Raw genomic sequence first — 21,117 nt, forward strand, 5'->3', positions numbered from 1 at the left:
AAAACACAATTTTATCTACGTGACTCGCAACAAAACTATTACCTTATTTATTATCACATTAGAATTCACAACACTAACTTTTTGATCTGAGTCTACTGACATTTAACGTATTATTTATCAAAGACAAATGACAATCACTTAATACTACGAAGGTTTTTGTTTACTTAGAATAATATCTTATTACCTAGATGTAAGGTATTTAGGACATTGTTAAAGATATTGCTAAAGTATCAAATGTTCGCTATATAATAGATTAATTTTCAAGGCTATTTCTGAACTATGATAATTATATAGCTGAACTTTAGATCATTAAAGTCCTCGTCCTTTGCGGTTATTTTTTTTTGTTGAGGCAAGTAAACTTGGTTACATTAAGATGTTCGGATAACATCCTGCTAAAATGTTATTGACCCGCATACAACTTCGTCCTTCGTATTTGCTAACTTAGTTGCTAACCAATGTACTGTTTTATATAGATATGACTATGGATAGATGGTTGTTGTTAGTGGCATTGTAAGTATCTAAAATTTTCAGCAGATACATTTGAAAAGGGTTTTTACTTGTTATCGTTCAGATTTTTAGTTATTTTTAAAAAGGAGTAACGAAGAATGATAACATAGTATGTTAAATCAACTTCACATAAACATTTTACGAGTCGTACAGACAGACAAACAAACCATGCGATGAAACACGCGATGAGCTAACAGCAGTCGTTTGTTTTGCACAATTTGTTTTATGCACGTCCGTAGACTTACCAAGACGTATAAAGGTATTATTGCAAGAAAATACGACCTGAGGTTAACAATTATAATAAACGCACATTTCGCATTTTGTGATTTTTTTGTCTTCGTCGTCATAAAATTTCAATGACACTTTACGGACATTTTACTGACTTTTCTACAAAAGACAAAAAGACTCCATTACTAATTCAGTTTTAACATTCTGCTACCATCAAAAAGTTACCTTAATGTGACAAAATATTCAGTACACACCAAACAAATCTTAATTCTTACCTTAACGTCAATCAGTCGTACAGTAAAGGCGGCCGCTTCAGGCGCTGTCAAACGGAGTTGACACGTCGTGTTGCCGGCAGAAGGTGGGCGGGAGAGGGACAGCGCTAAAGCCGCCCCCGCCCCCGCGTTGCCTCCGACCTCCACTTCCTTTGTGCGACCGCATAGTAAGCTGGAGCAGTCGCCTGTAGGGTAAACAAACTGTTATTGACAACCATCAACATTTTGAAAATAAATTATCTAATACCTAATGTGTTCGTTTTCTTTATATGAACAATAAAAACATTTATTCTTATGTACAACACGTATACAATAATTTAATCTTGGTAAATAGCTGGTCTTTTAACATTGAAAACACAGAACTTTTATATTCCATTTAATATTACCAACGCACGTGATTTTACGCAAAAACAAATCGGTCTTTTTACTGTTTCATCTTGAACCTTACATCACCAAAGGATTTTATATGTATTAAATGGATCCTTTGTAAGTTTTAACGATATTAAGAAACTTAATTTACATAAGGATTTAGAATAAAGGCCTAACAATCCCTTTTCCCGTAACATTCCCACTGATTCAGTCATTGAATAACTTAGGTATAATTTATAATCTTTAATCCTTCAACGTAAGCTCTAAGTACGAATGTAAACCTTATCGCTCTGACGTCACGCTGTACGCAAATGCATCAGATTAGTTACGGACATATATCGATTAGTACCAGCAGTAAATCATTGAAGTAATGTCGTAAACCTTACGCAGCCGCGCCGGCAACAAATAGTACTTCGAAGGATCAACAACTACATGGCTTGGATCAAAACATCTTGTATAAGTTCTTATCTTAGGAGTCCCTGTTATGTTAATTTATTTATTTGGTATTACTAATCGTGGATATATCAGGAATATGCGTGTGCAAAATTACTTTTACAGCAAACTTAACTTCAAATCAAATCAGATCAAATAACTTTAGGCGGTCCGTTGCTAGTTTGCCCCCTTCTCCTATAAAAAAAAACTTGAGAGTAGTCAAGGGACACCTGGATGGAACGAAGTTCCTTTCGATTAATTAGTGAAGGAACCAATGTTTATTCTATGAATAAAAAACTTAAGTCTTCACAAGAAGTACATTTTATTTCTATGAATTTTCGTTATATATTGTCATGTCGTTGCCATGGTGAAGTAGCGCTCATTCGTCGTTAACATACTTAGTATAGCAAAAAGTGTCGTGACAACTTTTCGTAAGATTTTTTTCCGTCTAGCCCCCCTTTCACAACGCGCGATAAGGAACTTCGTTCCAAAAACTTAAGCTTGACCATAATTTGTTCCTTATAAACAGCAGCGATCAACTTAGATTCGAAATCCAAATTTTAAAGTACTCAGTTATCTTCACACTCTATAACTAATATTGTGGTCTGGTTACCTTGGTCACACACGCAACAACTGAAACGGTAAATTGATACTGCGTTTTTCTTCGAAGCCATGGTCCTTTGAGTCGGATCAATTGAACTACAACTAATTTGAATAAATATCCTTCTTATGTTACTTTGTTCGGATGTAAATAGTGTCTATGATTTATGGAAGCTTGACTTAAGTCGTCATTTTCATTAATCTAACGAATTGAATGAACAAAAGGAATACGCTACGAAACATAACAACATTTTGTCTTAAGTTACGCTGAAGGTCATTATAATTAGATGTTCATACGTTTATAATTCACTCATAAATTTACAATGTTTTGGTATAGCTTATTCTTTTGTTTAAAATACAGTATGAAGCATACTTTATAATAGTTTTTAAGCTAAACCGGCAGACAGTTACGAAAGGTAGCTAAGCAAGCTAATGACTTATAAAGCAAGCAAAGGTAGCTAGCTCTATAAGTCAGTTAACATTTAATAAACATGGCCTATAATTAAACTACAAATAATAAAGCATTCATACACTTATAAGACGTAAGCTCGTTACATAGTTGTTATGAGGTAACAACTCCTTAAACGATATTTAGCTAAGTTATTTTAAGATTATGTCGCATAGTGACTCATTTGTACAACATAAATTTAGAATAGGTAAGACATGTTTTCAAATGAACCTTACATTTTTTTTAAGTTGGAATAGGGGCGAAAGAAACCAAATTATTGCACAGAATATAATAACAGAAATTTTGATATCATCAAACATAGTACTTTCTTTTTCAATTTGACAAGATTCGCATTGTACAATGTTGTACAAAGTTGTACAGTTTACGACAGTTAATTCAAATCTCTAGAAGACACTGTAAATAGACGTTGAAATTAATGATTTATTTTTAACATCGTCTTATAATCGTTTCTTAAGTACGTACAATGTTCTTCCAGCCAGTCTTAACGTAAGATAATTATGCTCAGGTTCTATTTATAGAACGCATTTGCATCGCACTTGCGTAAGAAACCAGACGCGTGTTCGAGAGTCCACAGAAAGTTCTGTACACGTTGTCTGGTACTATCGAATAGGCTTTCTTATGCACTACATGACTATTATACTAATATAGTCATTTAAACTTTATCTCGGATCACAATTTTAAGCAATTTGCTTTGCAAAGAACAATTTTAACTATCGGCAGGTCGTAAAAGGGTCACATCCTTGGGCGAGATTTCCTCCAAACGCATTAGGCCCGCCCTAAGAAAACGTGAGGTAGCAGCTAAACACGTGTCACGTGGTTGATTATGATATCCTGGTTGACTAAACACTTAGTTTAATTACTGAAGCAACAACATCATACAGATAAACAGGAAATTCTTATAACCGCACTTCGTTATTTAATAGATGCTAAGAGGGTATTTGAAAATTAAAAGAAGGTAGCAAAAATATACGTTGTGTTTTACACCTATAAAGTTATGTTATTTTTCACTTGAAGACTATCAATTCGTGGAATGAAAAAACATATCTTGCTACGCGTCACGTATAGGCAGAATCTCGATAGATTTCTATAAAATTTCGTGCAATACACAAAGATATGTTTTATCTATGTTTAGGTTTAGTGAGAATTAAGGTCTATTTCCACTACAACTTTATATTGATTGCGATAACTTCGGAGACGGTAACGGATATGAGATTTCTAATTAGAGAATGGTTTAAGTTTTGTGTAAAATTACTTGCATTACCAAAACTCTTATTGGTAGTCGAAGTACATCATGAAAAGACGTCTGATATCTTATATATGTATATGTATGTTTACTAGCTGTCGCCCCCGACTCCATCCGCGCGCAGTTAAAAAAAACTTAATAGGGGTATGAAAAATAGATGTTGGCCGCTTCTCAGACCTACTCAATATGCTCACAAAATTTCATTAGAATCGGTCAAGCTGTTTCGGAGGAGTACGGGAACGAACATTGTGACACGAGAATTTTATATATAAGATATATATGATATATATATATATATATATATATAATAGATAGTTCGATTAATAGACAAAACTTAGTATGTACATGTTACTTGTAAGTCGCTATCGTCCTTTCGATTGTGTTGATATAAATAAACTATACAATGCCTGGATTACGCATGGAGCGATGCCAACAAACAGCCTGAAGGTATGTCAATGATAAATTATAAATGAAGCCAACGTAATCGAGGCTGCCGTGTCTTGTACACCTAAAAGGAAGACATCTTATAAATAGTGTATTTTTACTACAAACCAAAAGAATATTAAGCAGAACATGAAGAAATTTAAGACAGACGTCTATTCTTGCGTTTTTATCCGATCTTTTTACAATTTAATTTAGGGTCGGATTTAAATACTGTATGCTAAAGGTTCCTGAGCAGTCTTTGGTCAACATTATCTTTAAATTATTTCACAAAAGGAATAACAATTTTAATGTACCTTGAACTAAAAAAAAGACATTGGACTTCAGCTCTTTTCTAAAAGGAACTATCTTCACCCTTGAATAATTTTCATACTTTGTGTGGTCGTTTACCTATTTAATAATAAATACACAATAGCTGAATGAATCAAGCTTATTCAATGAGTCTTTATCAATTAAAAAATACGGGAAATATCTGTTTGCTTTATAAACGTGATTAATTACATTGGCAGGTGAGTTATTTGTTAAAACGCACGTGCGAACAAACGTTACTATAGCTGGATTGCCTTGGATCGAAGCTTTTCATAGATTATCATGACCACGAAGATATAAATATGATGAGAAAAATATGAGTAAATAAACATTATAACCTCTTTGGTAAAAATATTATATTAACAAAATATTTTTGGATTAGAATTAATTCAGTCCAATGCGAAATTGAAATAAATAGAAGAACATCACAACGAGTATACGCTATTTCACTTTTTCCATATTATTTTGTAAAAATTGTAAGATAAAGGGAAGAAAAATTGTAAATAAGGGTAGTTTATAAGAGAAGGCTATTTAAAGAAAATAGTTATATCGAAAATATTTTGGATTTCACCAGCTCCAGTTTATCTACTGTAAAACATTTTGAGTTTGAAACAAAATACGTCGACTTTTAACTAAGATCGTCTTTCCATAATCTTATCTATATATATAAAAGAAAGTTGTGTTAGTTACACCATTTATAACTCAAGAACGGCTGAATCGATTTAACTGAAAATTGGTGGGCAGGTAGCTTAGGACCAGGAAAAGGACATAGGATAATTTTTACCCTGTTTTCTATTTTTTATTCCGCGCGGACGGAGTCGCGGGTAAAAGCTAGTCTATAATATAACCTTATATAAATCCTATACCATGACAATAAAGATAAGGTTTATCCGTTAAACAAGACAACACAAACACCATAATTTTCATAATTAACAATTTAGTAAACCTTGCGTTAAAACGTTTAGATTAATTTGATTAGAAATTGTATAACAAACTAGGCATCAAAGAAACGATACGAAATGTGAGAAATACAGTTCATTGTAAGTATAGCAATATTCCCACAGCAAGTCTAGACAACTAATCAACTATAGACATTGTAAAATGGTACAATTGAAATGAAGAGTATCGTGAGATAATAATTGCGAATTGTACAAAAACATTGTAAAATTACTTTTATCAAAGTGGAAATGAAAAACTTTAAACACTTTCAATTCTGATAGAAAAATGTATTTATCGTACCAAAACATTTTTACAAAAACACATAGTTTTGTCTATGTTTTGGCCATGGAATCTCACAGTAAGGGTCCGTACAGACTGGTGCGGAGAGCAGAGCAAATTTTTATGACAAATAAATTAAGCTTTATACGATTGAAACAAGATTGTTTTTACTCTGTGTCCTCTTTATCTAGATCAAGCGTAAAAAAGACATGAAACACAAAATTAAAGCCTGTTTCAATCCAATAAAGGTTAATTTTATTTGCTCATCGCCAGTCTGAAAAGACCGTAACTTCAATGTTCAGAGTATTATTATGAGTACTCTATACATGCATTACTGCATAACAATTACAACTATTTATATCTAAGGTCGTGTTGTACGTTTGTACGTTAGCACATGTTGTTGACAATTACGTGTACACAGCTCGATCATCTGTGCTTATTAATTACTAATAACATACCAGTTTATCTTTAGTATAAGAATTTAGTTTGTCCTGACATTTTGTATCAATCTCTGTCCGTATTCCCACTCAATGTAGGTTCAGCGTACATTTTTCTTTCAGTCGAAAATTCCTTCTTAATCATCCATGTTATTCTTATATTAATTCTCTTTGGTAATTCGTGTTTCTACAATGTAAACCCACGGTAAGAACGCAATAAACTGATTTATCGCCACATCCAGTGTCAGATAATAGTAAAAGTGTATAGACTTTACGTCACCACCTCTAATTAGCAAACAGTCGTGAAGTGACGTCACGAGCCGTGCATGGACAACGGATTTTAAAGCCATGATTATCACAGAACCTTTACACATTGTAATAAACACGCACACGGCTTTATTACAAGGACATGGTAGTTAGCATGATAATATTTTGTGTTTTGCACATGTGTAAAATAATGTGTAAAAAAAAATGTGTTGAAACTAAAAAAAGATGGATGGATTGTATGATGCTATGACAGCCATCAAAGAACACACAGGACCTTTATAAGATCAATAAGAAAATGAAAAAAGAGAGGTATGACTACGCACGTTGGTACCACATAAACACGTTTCACGGGGATAAGATATAAAAATACAATACTGTTTTAAAATAAAACAGGCATCAGCTATAACATCTTTACATAAATTCAGAAATAACATAGCAATAAAGATTTTTTGTGTTTTATTGCAAGCTAATTTTGACATTGACATTGATAGAGTGACGACGTGACGTGGACTAGGAACAACTTTCAACGCTTCCACGCAAGGTTATTAAAACAAATGAATTAACGCATCGACAACGAATTGAAGAGATAGACTAAACAAAAAAATAACTAAATTAAAATTTAATCGAACACATGAGAACCCTAAAATATGTCACTTATACGATTGACCATGGACAAAATGTCATAAACACAATGCTTTAACATTTCGCGGACATCGCCTAAACTCGACATGTAAACAAGTTAATAGTCCTAATACCCCATGAGATCATAGCTTTTTACAATTCTGTGTTTTAAAAACAAATAATAAAAATAATGACAAAAACATTTGTACGAATAGAGGACACATCGATATTAATTTGAATATTTTATTCTTCTTGGAATTACATAGTTTAACATTATTTAGAAATTTAAGAAGCAACTTTATAGCACCGCTAACAAGTAATGCCTCATCTTCACTATCCTTATTTGTTCCCACAAATCCATTCATAAACAAACAGGACATTCGAAGTCTCAATTCAGTCCGTTGTATTTTATGTGAAATATAAAACGTAAACCGTATGCCGTGCATCCGTGCCTCACCAAGTGTGCCAAGAAACGGTTGGCCCGGAGCTAACTGTAGCCCGTCTTGTGAACCATCACACGAGAACACCATTGTCCCACATACACAATTACTTGGAAGATTCTTTTAATGCGCCCCAATTTATCCGGTCGCAACGTTAACAACTTGATATCTTAAATTAGACTGCGTTCATTAGCTCAATAATCCGAATAAAGATTCGCAGAAGCTTGCATATCCTGCCAGATGTAGGATGATGACAATAAAAATGTTGAGAATCGTTACTTAGATCGTACTTCTACCTTCTGTTATCTTCTTAATTCTTCTAGTAATTGCAAGGTTATACAAAATGCTTGTAATTTCAGAAATCTTCATTTGGTTGGAGAAAAGAAATTGTTTTATGTTTTGAACCTTATGTTTAATTTTAGAAAATCAAGTCTACTGCAACTCGTGACATAAAGATAATCTATTGAACAAAATAGTTTTACTTGAAAAGAACATTCTTCTTCTAATTGGTATTTCATAAAGGTCCGTCTTTATCAAAAAAAAACTACACAAATTGTTGTGATTCACCGAATCAAGCTTAGTAACAAAATTTATTATGTTCTAGATGGTTCGGGGCAATTGCAATATATTGACCTTCCAGGTTCATTCTGCAATCATTGAATCAATCGTGGATGTCTTAGTTGACCTTTCCACGTGTCAATTGCTCCAAAATATTGGTCCAAGACATATATCTTCCGTCTATTAAGAAGAAACATGTTACTGTCATATATTTATTCGTTCCCAATAAATGTTTAGAAGTTACAGATGAATTATCTTTTTTTTTCATCAATTCTTACAATCTTACGGTTGTCGGATATAAAAGATTGGTCTTGTTGCGTCATCACATGAATTGGTCAATTCAATTAAGTGGTCAGAACTGACGAGTCTATTGAATGCAAGTCCTTGAATTATATGCTTAAAGGTAATTTGAAATAAATCTGTTATTCCAAATGACAGATTGAATAATGACCAGTATTTTGTACTCACTCACCCACGTTCAAAAAAATCACCCTCACTTAATTTTTTTTTTGTGTCCAATCTGTAAACATATACATATCAAGAATTTTGTTAGAGGACTTATAGTAAATAATGTTTAAATAATTGATTTAAGATGACCTTGATCTAAAGAAATTAATCCGAGCTATTATTTTGAATTGTCTTCCAACAATTCACTTATCTTAATTTATAATTCCTTATGCACGTTCTCTAGTCCCTATCTATGCTGTAATCATTTATTACGCTTAGCACGTTGCTAAGCGTAATTTTTGTCAACTATTATGATAGCAATAGAATGCATTAAAAATATAAACAGACAATATTTGTGTGTGCAAAACATATTTAAGCGGTGATAAACAATCGCCGAAAATAGTTGCTGAACGCGTGTCGAGTACTGATCGAGTGGTGCCAAGAGAAAGTTGAATCCGTTCCACTTCGACACTAACATAACAGACAGACAATTTGTCTGTAGTAAACATGTATTAAATTTTAACGATTTTGGCAACAATACGAGACCGCACAAGCCATTGTAAATAAAAAAAAACCATAAGCTCGACAGACCGTATCTCCAGAATCCACTGGCGAACGAATGAAACCTTAATCTTTTCGGAATCAATCACAATTGAACGGATAAAAAATACCTGCAAAAATATCATAATATGTTGCTAACCCCAATGAATCCTCAGGAAGTTGCAACAAGAAATTGGTCCGTAATTGGTTTTCTTGTAACTACCAAATTACACCTTAAAAGCTTAACGTGTTTTACCATTTTTTTCTTATGCAAGTAACGTCACTTGTTATAAAACCAATGTTACATAAAGTAAACATCACAAATCCATTTACCTCGTAATTGAGCCAACAATAAAATTGCGAGTACACAATTGTAAGTGTGGCATTCCTTTGATTAAACTAAAAATGTTTTCCTCACAATCATTTCATTATCCTTAAGAAGATAATCGTTGTATTGTTGTACTTTACGTAAGAAAATAATTGGTTTTTTTTTAATAATCTACATACAATTTCATACTTGTTTACATAACATAGTTATTGAAGAAGTATCAAATATACAAGAGGAGCTTTAAACATGAATGTGTAAGGGTACACCGGTACACCTTGGAAGAGATGTATGGATTGCCTGAAAGATGTTATAAGTAAGAAGGGAGGGAGGAATGAAATGACGGAATATAAATCGAGGAACTTGGCATCAAGCAGCGTCTGTCATCCATTGTTCGGTCTCGGATACTCATATTTTTTGGTCACATCTGCAGACGTCATGACGAGTCTATCGAGCACTTAGTGGTGCAGGGGATATTGGAGGGCACCAGACCACGGAGAAGGTCGCCCATGAGATGGACCGACCAGATTAGAGCGGCTGTAGCTGTCCTGCACGATGTACAAAAAAGGCAGAAAGTAGGGAGAAGTGGCGGCGCTTAGTACAGCGGGTCACCGATACCTGATGACCACGACCAGTCTGAAAAGACTGCAACGACGAAGAAGAAGAAATCGATCTGTAGGATGAAAAATTGTTGCCCCTACTTAAGTGGGATAAGTACAGAGAGATGATGGATATAACATAATAAAAAATAACCTAATTTATTCGATTGTAAATGACTTAAAGTGTAGTACAATAATTTGTTCATAACTTATTTTGTTAACACTACTTAGCAAAAACTTTTACACACGTAGGAAATTTCAGAAATAGTGTGGAATAATTGTGGTGTATTTCATTGTTCGTACGAGTATTACATATTGCAAAATTATAAGAAATATTGATTACAAATAATTTACAAATTGGAATTTCTATAATATAGTTTTTATCTTTAAATAGGTATTTTGAAATCTACACATATCACTGTATATACAGTGGTTACTTAACATTATGTAAGTAAATAAAATAATTTCAACATCTATTAATAACTTGAAACAATGGATAAATCATTTGACCTGACTTCGCAGTTAGGACGAGTTCCGTAGGGTTCCGTTACAGTAATCATCGTCTTATTTAACCAATTTCTTCAAAATTAAAAAAAAATAATGATTCTAAACCTAGCGTTTATTGATGACAACTAAATGTATATTTGTATGTATATATGGATATCATGTTTTTGTAGTGTAACACATACTATAGTAACGTAAGATCGTAAATAAGAGAAGGCGCAGTCTCCTGTAACACAGGTTATACCTAGCACAGGTGACAGAGCTCTATTAAATTTGTAAAAATATAATTAGTTCAATAAAGAATTTTAATTTTTTTTATTTTAATTTGTTGAGTTGTTTTTTTTTATTTTGGTACACAGATACGTCACGGGAAATAGAATAATGAAGCCGTTTACGAATTTAGTTCATTCTTGGGCATTTTATTAAGATAGTAGACCAAAAAATATTATGTCTATAATGTGGTACATTTTGTCAGTCAATTTACATTTTAGTGTATTAAGTATGCCCTAATTAAGTAACTCTGAAACATTTTAGCTAGACGCCTTACAATTTTAAGATAAGTTATAAAAAAATTCAACTCTAAAGTTATAAAACAACTAGAATTTAGTTAACTGTTGCTGAGCTGAAAGGCATTGAAGTTTTTTTTACATTACATAATGCTGTATTTTTCCATGACAACCAAATCAAATATCTGTCGATAAATTAACATAAGGAAGTTATCGTCTAGGTTATAGACAAGGAATAGGTCACCTTGTTACGTTGGGTACCAGTGAAAAGTGTGATAAGTCCATTTCTACGATTATTTATTACTGCCTGTACGTATCGCTTTTGTTTTGCCTCGTAAAAAACATAAAGCTTGGTAGCATGATACAATAGGCGACAATTTTTATATATATTAGAGGAATGGTTGTTAAATAGTAGAAATATATTTATTCAAGTAAGTTAACAAGTTAATGTTGTTCATATTTCGAACGCATGTTTAAATTACTTTTTCTTTAAGTTAGAGGTACACTAGATAATATTTATAACTGCCAGTTATAAACAATGCTTATGGATTCTTACGTTTCATTCGTAGGTATCAAACGTTTCTGGAAAATTATCTCATACTAATCCAATAAGACTGTAACTATAAAAAATAATCGGACATATATCTAGATTTCCTAATTAACATGATGAAGTTTTGCAAGTCGAGATGTTTCTTAATATGAGTGCAAAATCTTTCCACAAGCGTTACTATGCGCTTTGTAAAATTCAACAAATCGTACGTTCTTAATGCCCGTCGGCGGCCGTTATTGTGAAACTTCGTTGTTTCGCACATTACAACAAAAAAACAAGTAAACGTGGATTGTATGACCTTTAAATACACGTATCCGACATTTTAATGAACGTTCTTTTATTTAATTTTTTTAATCACTTATTGAAACCCAATTTATGTTAGCAAGTTATGTCTTAATAAATATTTTAAGATAATGTTTAACTATCGAGCAGTCGGAAATGTGTTCGGGTATAATAATTATTAAGTAATAAAAAAATTTATGCATCTGTTTGTTGAACTAGCGTCGGAAGTATATGAAATAACTTAAGAAATAAGTAAGTGATTTTAAACTTACCCGATTGGAATGCTTGGAAAAGTAGAATAGAAAACACTAGTATTACTGTCAACATTTTTCAAGAAATACTAAATCGTACACTCTCAACATGGAATTAAAATTCAGAACCGTTTGCATCGTGTAGTCGTTTAAAATAAAATAAAAAATATATCAATCAAGATCACGGCACAGTCATATTACACACAATAAACTGAAAGGAACTGTTGAAATTTTGTACACAAAAATAACAGTTACAATTCGAAGTTTAGAAGAGAGTTACGTTGTACGGGTCCGTTTGGAACCATGGCGATAAATGCGGCACAGCCACGCGCGTCAACGACCCACGGCGGGTAAGCTGAAACTGACAGTTGGATCGGAAAGGCAAAGGCGCGAAGGAGAAGTCGCGCTTCGTTGCGTGTTAACTGTCAGCTCCCTCTATAAATATACGGCGAAAGGCTTCACTGTTGGTAATGCCTTATTTTATGGCGCCAGCAATTTAATTAAGCTTGCTGGATACATAAATCTATTGCTATTTTAGCTTGAGACAAATTGTATCTAGTTTATATATTATTTATTTTCTGTTTATTGGGGGCAATTTTTTAAATCTAGCCTTTTCACTGGGAAAGTAAAAGCGTTAAAATAATACTTTCATAATGAACTAAACATTATGAAAGTATCATATTGTACAAACTTCATCACAATAATTTATAAAATAGCCAAGGTGGAAACTACCACTGGACAAAAACCGTATAACGCAGTTATACATACATGCGTTGGGTGTAGGCTAATGGGAGCGCGTTGGATAATTTAGATGCCGATAATGGTTTAGTTAGTATTCCGAAAGGTAACATGATTGTGCAGTGATTTAAAGTTCCTAACTATATTTTTTTTTGACTTGTGCAGCAACGAACGAATGAAATGAATAAATTCGTGCTTATCACCTTTCTAAATATAACAGTCACTAGTAAAATTTAGTTTTTATGAATACGTCATTGTAAGTACGTAAGAAATAAAATGTAAATGCGTGTAGCAAATCACTTGTAAGTGTGAAGGGTGCCGCATTGGTTGTGTGTATAGGTATACAGCTCCAAAGTTCGGGGATGTTGCGTGACTACCGAAAAAAATATTTAATAGCCGACCTTCTAACTGAAAACGAAGAAATAACAAAGAGGTTCTATTAAAATTCACCGCAACACACTTACTGTTATTTCTATTTTTACAAAGAGACAGCAGAAGGAGGGCAAAATTTTCTACAGGCAGTGGAAACTCGGTTATGAACCTTAGAGACCAAGCCACAGACACTCAAAAGTATAGTTTTTCATTTGCACTACGGCGTCTGATTTCAGTGTTCTGTCCACATGATTTGTCAAGCTCTTTTTTTAATATTAGGTGCGTTTTCATGCATGATTTTGCGAAGAGACGGGAACAGTCAGAGACGGACATAATCGTCTGTATTTAACTGCTTAAGTATTTAAGCAACCGTTCCCATAGATTTCTACATTTGCAAATGCGTTACCTACTTATAATCGACGGAGAAGGGGACGCATAGAAAGAGGAACGAAAGGAAAAAGGATGTATTTCCCCTTCTTATACATCCCTATGCCAAGTCTACCTGCCCTTTCCATCGATTACTTATCGAAAGGGAAAGAAGACTTAAATTAGGTCTTCCAACATGCACACTTGTCAGACCAAACTCGGAATTACTTCCACTTCGCCTCTGTCTTCTGTGTGGTCATGGTAATTTACCGGTAGAGCCAGGCCATTCTTAAAATAGATATTATTGCAGGCTCTACTACTGTGAAATGATAATTTGAATCAATTCCTCTATTTGTCCCGATTTTTGTGATAAAATGTGTTAAAGTATCTCTTAACAGTTGGAGAGGCAAAGGTGTACCGCCTGTAGTAAGTGTTTGCATAGTAAGGATGTTCCCTTCTTTGAACCCCTGACCACTCACTAGTATGTGAGTCATGTGATTCCGCAGCCCATATTGGACTTTACTATACATTATGTTATATCCCTATTTTTTGTTGTTCAATATAAATCTGGATATTTCTTCTTTCCACGGGAAAGTATTCCAAAAGTACTTACCACTAAAATAATAACACAATGGCAATAATAACAAAACCATTGCTAAAAAAACGTGACGTGTCGTGTCACTGTCAAGTGTCCATGACAATATCAGCTGTCTACTGTCAGTCGATGATGAATCTTTTTGTTTGTAAATATTTGGTTATATTTTTATTTTATTAAGTTTATAATTTATTATGACAAACTAATTATGTTTTAATTAAAAAGTTCCTAAAATTATTAAACTACTTCTTGTACTAAATACTTTAACGTTAACAAATTAAGATGAGTCTAAAAAACACGACTTTAAATGTATTTATAAGTTGTTGTGTAAATTCCTATTTAATGGAAATATTGATGGCAAAAGCGCCTGAAAGTGCCAATTTCGTTACATTTTTGCAATTCTTATTCATATCAATACAGGGATTTTTATTTAGAACATTTAATGTGGTAAGTTAGTTTCATCTTTATAACTTTTTATACACTTATTGTTTTATTTTTAGAGAAACATATTATTATCATTCACCAGTCATTGAATTTTTTTCTTATAAACATAGGTTTAGTTTTGATAAAACTAAAAGTTCATCAATCATACTAAAATAGATGACTAAAATTTCTAATCCAGTAGAACCTGGATAAGCGAGTCTAGGATCGCGATATTTTTCTGTCTTATAGAGGTTTTTCTCTAACCCAAGTTTCTCGCCCGTCAGGACCGGAAAATGGCCCCATTTAAGGAGGTTTCTCACTTATCCAGGTTAAACTGTTTTTGACCACCACAATATTGTTTTTTTTTTTAATATAGTTGTAATTTTCATTAAAACTTAACTTTTCAGTTTAATCCAAACATTCCATTCAAGAGATATTTTATACTAATAGCTTTGTTTTTTGTGACAAGTGTGGCTAATAATTATGTATATGCCTTGCATGTACCATCCACCTTACATATGATAATAAGGTAAGAGAAAAACTGGTATATATTGCCCTTAAATTATAAAATAAAAGTTGGTATCACAACTTTACAATTTTTGAACCTCATATTTGTTGATATTGTTTGGTACATACCAAACAATATCAACAAAGCCATAAGTATGTATTGTTTTTATCAAACATCTTGGGGTCTCGGAAAATGGAATATGAAACTGCATGAAACGCATTTTTAGGTGAAGCAGGACATGAAGGGATCTGTGTAAGGTGCACTTTGCAGTCCATGTTCAGCCGCCTAAAAGATTAGGAAGACCAATATAAACCATTTTCTCATTTTCAGATCTGCAACATCCCCCGCAAGTACGCTAGTCTCATGGTATGCCAAAAGTCGTGTCCCCAAGGTGACCTCTATTATTGGATCAGTTCTGATCAGTATGGGAGTAGCACTAGCTATGTATGGTGGTGCTACTGTAGTAGAAGAAAATAAAGGAAGTTTTATATATTGGTGCTTTGGTGTTGTAATATTACTCTCTACGTTGATATTGGGAGCATTTACTGGACTACAACAGGAAATTCTGTATTCAAATCATGGAAAACATCCTGATGAGGTTAGTAAATGTGTGAAACCGTGAAATTCAACTTATACTGGGCAGCTCCAAGTTTCTTGTTAGGGTCATAGAAACTGAAAACAGTTTTTTTAATAAATAAGTCATTCCAATTTACAAAAATTTCTTTTCAGATGCTGTTCTTCACTCATTGTATACCACTGCCCTTGTTTTTGACAATTTACCCACAATTAAAAAACATTGCCTTGTCTATGTCTAGTGATTTATGGTTAATACTTGCATTGAACATCGTTTCACAGTTCTTTTGTGCTCATTCCGTCCATGATTTAGCAACTAAAGAGGATTCTGTTACTGTAACATTTATACTGACCTTAAGAAAATTTATGTCATTGTTAATATCAAGTGTAGTTTTTAAGAATAATTTGACAATTTTACATGTGTTGGGAACAGTTTTAGTTGTTTTTGGAACATATATTTATTTCGATTGCTTTGAAAGCAAAAAGCAAAGACCAGTTAGTTTGAAAGATGAGTGATTTTAGGCTGTGAATTTGTATGTCTTTTAAATTATTTTGTAAGAAGAATATTTCTTGTGTGCTAATAATTATTCTTTCATGGTTTAAATTTATATTCTAAAGTAAAATATAATGAAATGTGCAATCTACAACTTTTTTGTAGAAAATGAAGAAAATATTTTTGAATCTCTTTTATAATGTTTAATAAAATATATTATGAAAAATCCGTCCAAAAGAAGAGATTAATATTTATATATTAGAAATGTTTTATATTGTTTTAATTTTGAAAAATCATTACATCAAATATTTTACAATTTGTATGTATCTATAAGTATGGTTGAAGGTGAATCTTAAATAAAAGAATATCAGCTAATTTATTAACGTATTTAATTCTTAAAAGTATCTTAATGTAACAATACATATTGCAATTAGACAAAACTCGTACATACTCATTCTTACAATGTCTGACAGCTTTTATGAACTAAATCTTTTATATGCATAATTTTATTTACAATTTAAACTTGGGAAAAAAATCTGTACTCTACGATTTATCTTAAATTAATCATCCTGATTTTTAAAAAGTAAACTACTTTTACAAAATTGTTCTTAAAATTGAACTCAAATTAATTTTAAGCTGTCAATACACTATTTCATCTTAACTATAGTTTCGATAATGTGTTTAAATATTGCATTATTTTACAAACTATGTAAATTGTGATGGAAACATTATTCTGAACTACAAATAGAAGCAATTGAAAGGTGAATGATACTCCTAGGTATGATTCAAACTAAATGTCACAAACACACCACTATATATCAAAACATATTTATAATCAAAGTTTACTCAAGTTCCTTGCATCCAAAGTGGATCATCGTCTTGTTGAACATCTTCAATATCTGAAAACAAAAAAAATAATTTTTATTTTACATTAATACATATGTTTTTTTCTTGTTAATACTAAAATTATCTAAAGAAATTAATGAAAAAATTGTTCCCCATTCCAAAGCAAGTGTATGTCAATAAATGCAACAAACACATATCAGCTGTGGCATGGAGGTGCCATGATATTGCACACTTATGACTCAAGCGTTTCACATTGATAATGAAACGGATCTAAGGAGCGTGCGGATATAATTAAATAATTTTCAAAATAAGTTACATATAGAGTATTATATAATGTGTCACAAAATAATCTAATTATACTGTGATTTTCATGATACATTTCAGAACATATGTTTTAGATCATGGAACCACAAACTATTTTGGAAAAGTGACCATTTTTCCAAAATGACCTGTTACCTCAGACCCCTATGGCCAAATTACCTACTTTTAAGAACAATTATTATTTTTTTTCATTCTGGCTTAGGTCAATAGAAGAAGAGTGAGAATTAGCAATGCTTTAAGATCGGTATCGACCCCAAGGGTTTGATTTCGACCACTTTGGGAATCCCAGCTTTAGATAAACAATCTAAGGAAGTTAGTCTTTAATGAATTATCTGGAGTTGTATAATCTCAAAGAACTGGGATATCAAATTTTGCAAAAATTGTGCAGTATGAGAAAGTACTACTATGTTTTGATACATATGTCTCTGCTGGTTGTTTACCTGTTTTTGCTGTCGGATCGGCTGCGTCGTTCGCGTGACCTGGATCTACGGGGCGAAGGCGATCGACGACGCACGGAGGGCGAGCGCCGCGGAGACAAAGAGCGCCCGCGGGAATACGAACGCCGCCTTGGGCTGCGGCTTCTGGACCTTTAGTACAACATTGTGTTATTTTATACATTACATAAAACAATATTGGCCTTTTTTTCATTTTTTTTTATTGAAGTACAGAGAAATGGTTTATTTAGTTTGTAGTTTCTGTCAGTTAACGAAGTAGTTAACCGTTCCGATACCGTCTGCTTGAATTTTTCTGAAGATTTAAGCACAATAGATACCAGAAATTTAAATTTAGATTAAATTTAAACTTGACAGTTGCCGAAAATGTTTTAATTACTTTACATCTAAAATTAAAACGTTGAAAGCCACTATTTTTAACGATCTCGTACGTAAAATATACATTAACCAGTTTCTTCACCATACTGACATCTAAAACTCTTAAAATAGACACCAAATATTGCACACTGAAACACCAACATTTTATAGCATCTTTCTAAGTAGGTAAACAGTATTAGGTAAGGCAGAGTGCTAAGTATAGGATTTAAAAAGTACCGAGACTTGATGAGCCTGCGAGGGCCGCCGGACGGTGTGGCGCTGCTGTGAGGCCGAAGGGAGTTTGAATACCGAGGCGGTGACTAGTTTCAACATAATCTTCTAAATGGTGACCATAAGAAGTTTTGACAACAAATTGTTGAAACGGAGATAGCTGATCGCCATATAGGTGGTATTTCTAGCCGGTGCCTCGGTGACGACGCGTGTGTGCAGCAGATTGCAGTGAAGCATCAGGAGTTGCAATGACATTCAGGATTGTTGTAGGTTCCTATGCTATGTGGCTCATCAGTGGTGGTTATTGTTCAGGTTGCGGAATGTGTAGGATCAGGTGATGGCGGTCGAGAGGATAGATATGGGGAGGCAGTTGTTGGAGACTTCAGCTGCGCGCAGATGGTTGGAGAGCCGGTCGCAGAAGTCGAGCGGGATGTTGATGCGAGCGGCGTTCGCGGATGTCTTATTTGTATACAAGCCGTAGTTGTGGTGAAGAGATGTGGTGAGGTCGTTGGTGTGTTGGTGGTTGGTTGATAAAATGGACCTGTAAACGTTCCAACACCCACCACATTAAATAACTTCTTTGTAAAAACTATTATCTACCAGTTATTTTCAAAATATTTTTTATTACTTTGTGAACTATTGTTATTGCAAAATACCGTTTTTTGAAAATATTGCAATATTAATATTAAGTGTAAATTATTTTTAATAGTGAATAGACGTTGGGGATCTAAAGATATGCTTCATTAGAGTAAAATTATTAAGACAATTAAGTAATGATCATTTTAAATCAAAAGGGTGATTATTACTTAATTAGTTGTAATTTGCGTTAAGGGAAGCCTCATAAAGGGAATTTCATGTGTAAGTAGCTTAATCTCATCTAGTATTAGTGAAGACCTATCCAAAATACCTGCGGTCCCTTCTTGTGCGGCCATTGGACATCTCAACACGGATGCGAGTCCCGCAGCAGCGTCTGAATATAGTAGAAATATAAAATTGTACATTAACTTTGATAGTCAAATTCATTAAGACATAACTTTTGTAAAAATATTCAAATACATTATGTACCCTTGTAACATGTTCCGTTAAACTACAATTTCTTAGTAAGAAAGCAAACTTATGAGTCTGCACTGAATGTGTTAAAAAGTTTTAGAAAGTGTTCCCCATTCCAAAGCAAGTGTATATCAATAAATGTAACAAACACATGTCAGCTATGGTATGGAGGTGCCATACTTTTGCACACTTATGACTCAAGCGTTTCACATTGATAATGAAACGGATCTAAGGAGTGTGCAGATTTAACATTTAATTTTATTTTAAAATTGTATCAACTAAAAAGTGCTATGTAAAATAATTGTTATGTGACTTTAGTGATTACACTCATGAAATATATTCTATGATACAATCACCAACACATTATTTCTATTTGCAACTAAATGAATTTGTAAGAATTAGGCTTATATGAACTCTAATGGTTTATATATACAGGCTTATTGAACTTGTTTTCTACAACTATAAAATAAGATGGCAAAAGTCAATTGACTAAAATGGCGGACACCGATAAAAATTAATTTTATCTATTTAGCAAACGCATTTCGTATAAGAGAATTTGAAATTTTGGTTAGTACTTACGTTCCATCTAGACCTCGAACTGAATCTTCTGCATCTCGAGGATCCTCGAATTCAACAAATGCAAACCCTGGTGGATTTCTGGCCACCCACACATTCCGTATGTTTCCATATTTGGAAAATATTTTTTCAATTTCGTATTTTGATGCATTTGTGCCAAGATTCCCCACGTACACTTTGCAGGATAAATCCCATTCGCGGTAACGTGACATCTGGAAATGTCGACAAAAATTAAAATTAGAAACCACGTGCCGCCATATTAGATCAATAATTTTATCACATTCAACAGTCATACAATTTGAATAAATACCTTATAGTTTGTATTCTAAATAGTTAGTAACACGGTAAAAAGTTTTTACACAAAAGTGTAACGTTTTAATAATTATTTATAACTTAATTTTAATAACGTTAAAAATACGTAATAGATACGAAGAGTCGGTCAGCTAGCGTCACCAAAACTTCATCACAGATTAAGTTACGACAAGACGAGAGAAGGCATAAAAATTTGTAGTCATAGAGCGAATAGCGAACACACGTTTGAGTGCTGCCAACTATATCTGAAGCAGTTAATTAACAAATAAATATGGTTTTTGATCCGCAAATCAACTGCTGTTTATAAATTTAATTTAAAATATAAATTAAATCGAGTAATGAATATTTTTATCAATGAAATAAAATTACTTATAGTCTAAGAAGTTTATTTTTATTAAAATTTTAATACTCTTTGTCAGTTAGCATGCATTTGTCAATTTGTCACAAATTCATTGTTGTGTGCCAAACAGCTGATGGCCTTTGTGATTG

At 33.0% G+C, this 21,117-nt stretch overlaps 3 protein-coding genes and 1 non-coding gene across 7 annotated transcripts in view; 1 reads left to right on the forward strand and 3 right to left on the reverse strand.

Annotated features, from left to right (window-relative positions):
• The window catches only part of LOC106711433, a 45,737-nt gene extending 32,944 nt beyond the window's left edge, over window positions 1-12,793 (reverse strand). For both annotated transcript variants that reach the window (XM_014503745.2, XM_014503744.2), the window contains exons 1-2: window positions 12,437-12,793; window positions 1,011-1,192 (exon numbers count right to left, since the gene is read on the reverse strand). In XM_014503745.2, coding sequence (XP_014359231.2) covers window positions 1,011-1,192; window positions 12,437-12,491 — 237 coding nt within the window. In that variant the 5' untranslated portion in view covers window positions 12,492-12,793. The remainder of the gene's footprint in view (window positions 1-1,010; window positions 1,193-12,436) is intronic.
• Window positions 12,794-14,767: 1,974 nt separating this feature from the next.
• LOC106711487 (UDP-xylose and UDP-N-acetylglucosamine transporter) lies at window positions 14,768-16,542 on the forward strand. The gene is made up of 4 exons (XM_014503808.2): window positions 14,768-14,933; window positions 15,317-15,438; window positions 15,748-16,015; window positions 16,147-16,542. The coding sequence occupies exons 1-4, from the start codon at window positions 14,769-14,771 to the stop codon at window positions 16,504-16,506; spliced, it is 915 nt and encodes a 304-aa protein (XP_014359294.2). The 5' UTR covers window position 14,768; the 3' UTR covers window positions 16,507-16,542.
• A 606-nt stretch (window positions 16,543-17,148) lies between these two features.
• Window positions 17,149-20,773, reverse strand: LOC106711425 (RNA-binding protein 1). Of its 3 annotated transcripts, none has more exons than XM_014503734.2 (5): window positions 20,627-20,773; window positions 20,320-20,528; window positions 19,598-19,660; window positions 18,091-18,237; window positions 17,149-17,382 (listed from the first exon to the last, which is right to left on the reverse strand). In XM_014503734.2, exons 2-5 carry the CDS (start codon window positions 20,526-20,528, stop codon window positions 17,376-17,378), a joined length of 426 nt encoding a protein of 141 aa, XP_014359220.1. In that variant the 5' UTR covers window positions 20,627-20,773; the 3' UTR covers window positions 17,149-17,375. The 3 variants fall into 3 exon arrangements, 1 of the variants encoding a protein (XP_014359220.1); XR_001357026.2 differs by lacking the exon at window positions 17,149-17,382 and adding an exon at window positions 18,697-19,231 and having other exon boundaries at window positions 18,160-18,237; window positions 20,320-20,530; window positions 20,631-20,773; XR_001357025.2 differs by lacking the exon at window positions 17,149-17,382 and adding an exon at window positions 18,697-19,231 and having other exon boundaries at window positions 18,160-18,237.
• Window positions 17,475-17,613, reverse strand: LOC123723573. The gene has a single exon (XR_006756794.1). It is a non-coding gene; the product is annotated as a small nucleolar RNA SNORA53 (small nucleolar RNA).
• Window positions 20,774-21,117: the final 344 nt, after the last annotated feature.

This window comes from Papilio machaon, chromosome 3 (assembly GCF_912999745.1).
Source record: "Papilio machaon chromosome 3, ilPapMach1.1, whole genome shotgun sequence".
Classification (NCBI taxonomy): domain Eukaryota; kingdom Metazoa; phylum Arthropoda; class Insecta; order Lepidoptera; family Papilionidae; genus Papilio; species Papilio machaon.

Coding starts and splice junctions, on each gene's coding strand:
- LOC106711487 (XM_014503808.2), top strand. CDS start 14,769: ATGAGTCTAAAAAACACGACTTTAAATGTATTTATAAGTTGTTGTGTA. Junction 15,439..15,747: donor ACCTTACATATGATAATAAG/GTAAGAGAAAAA, acceptor TCTCATTTTCAG/ATCTGCAACATCCCCCGCAA. Junction 16,016..16,146: donor ATGGAAAACATCCTGATGAG/GTTAGTAAATGT, acceptor ATTTCTTTTCAG/ATGCTGTTCTTCACTCATTG.
- LOC106711425 (XM_014503734.2), bottom strand. CDS start 20,528: ATGTCACGTTACCGCGAATGGGATTTATCCTGCAAAGTGTACGTGGGG. Junction 19,661..20,319: donor GTTCGAGGTCTAGATGGAAC/GTAAGTACTAAC, acceptor TACTATATTCAG/ACGCTGCTGCGGGACTCGCA. Junction 18,238..19,597: donor CGCACAAGAAGGGACCGCAG/GTATTTTGGATA, acceptor GTTGTACTAAAG/GTCCAGAAGCCGCAGCCCAA.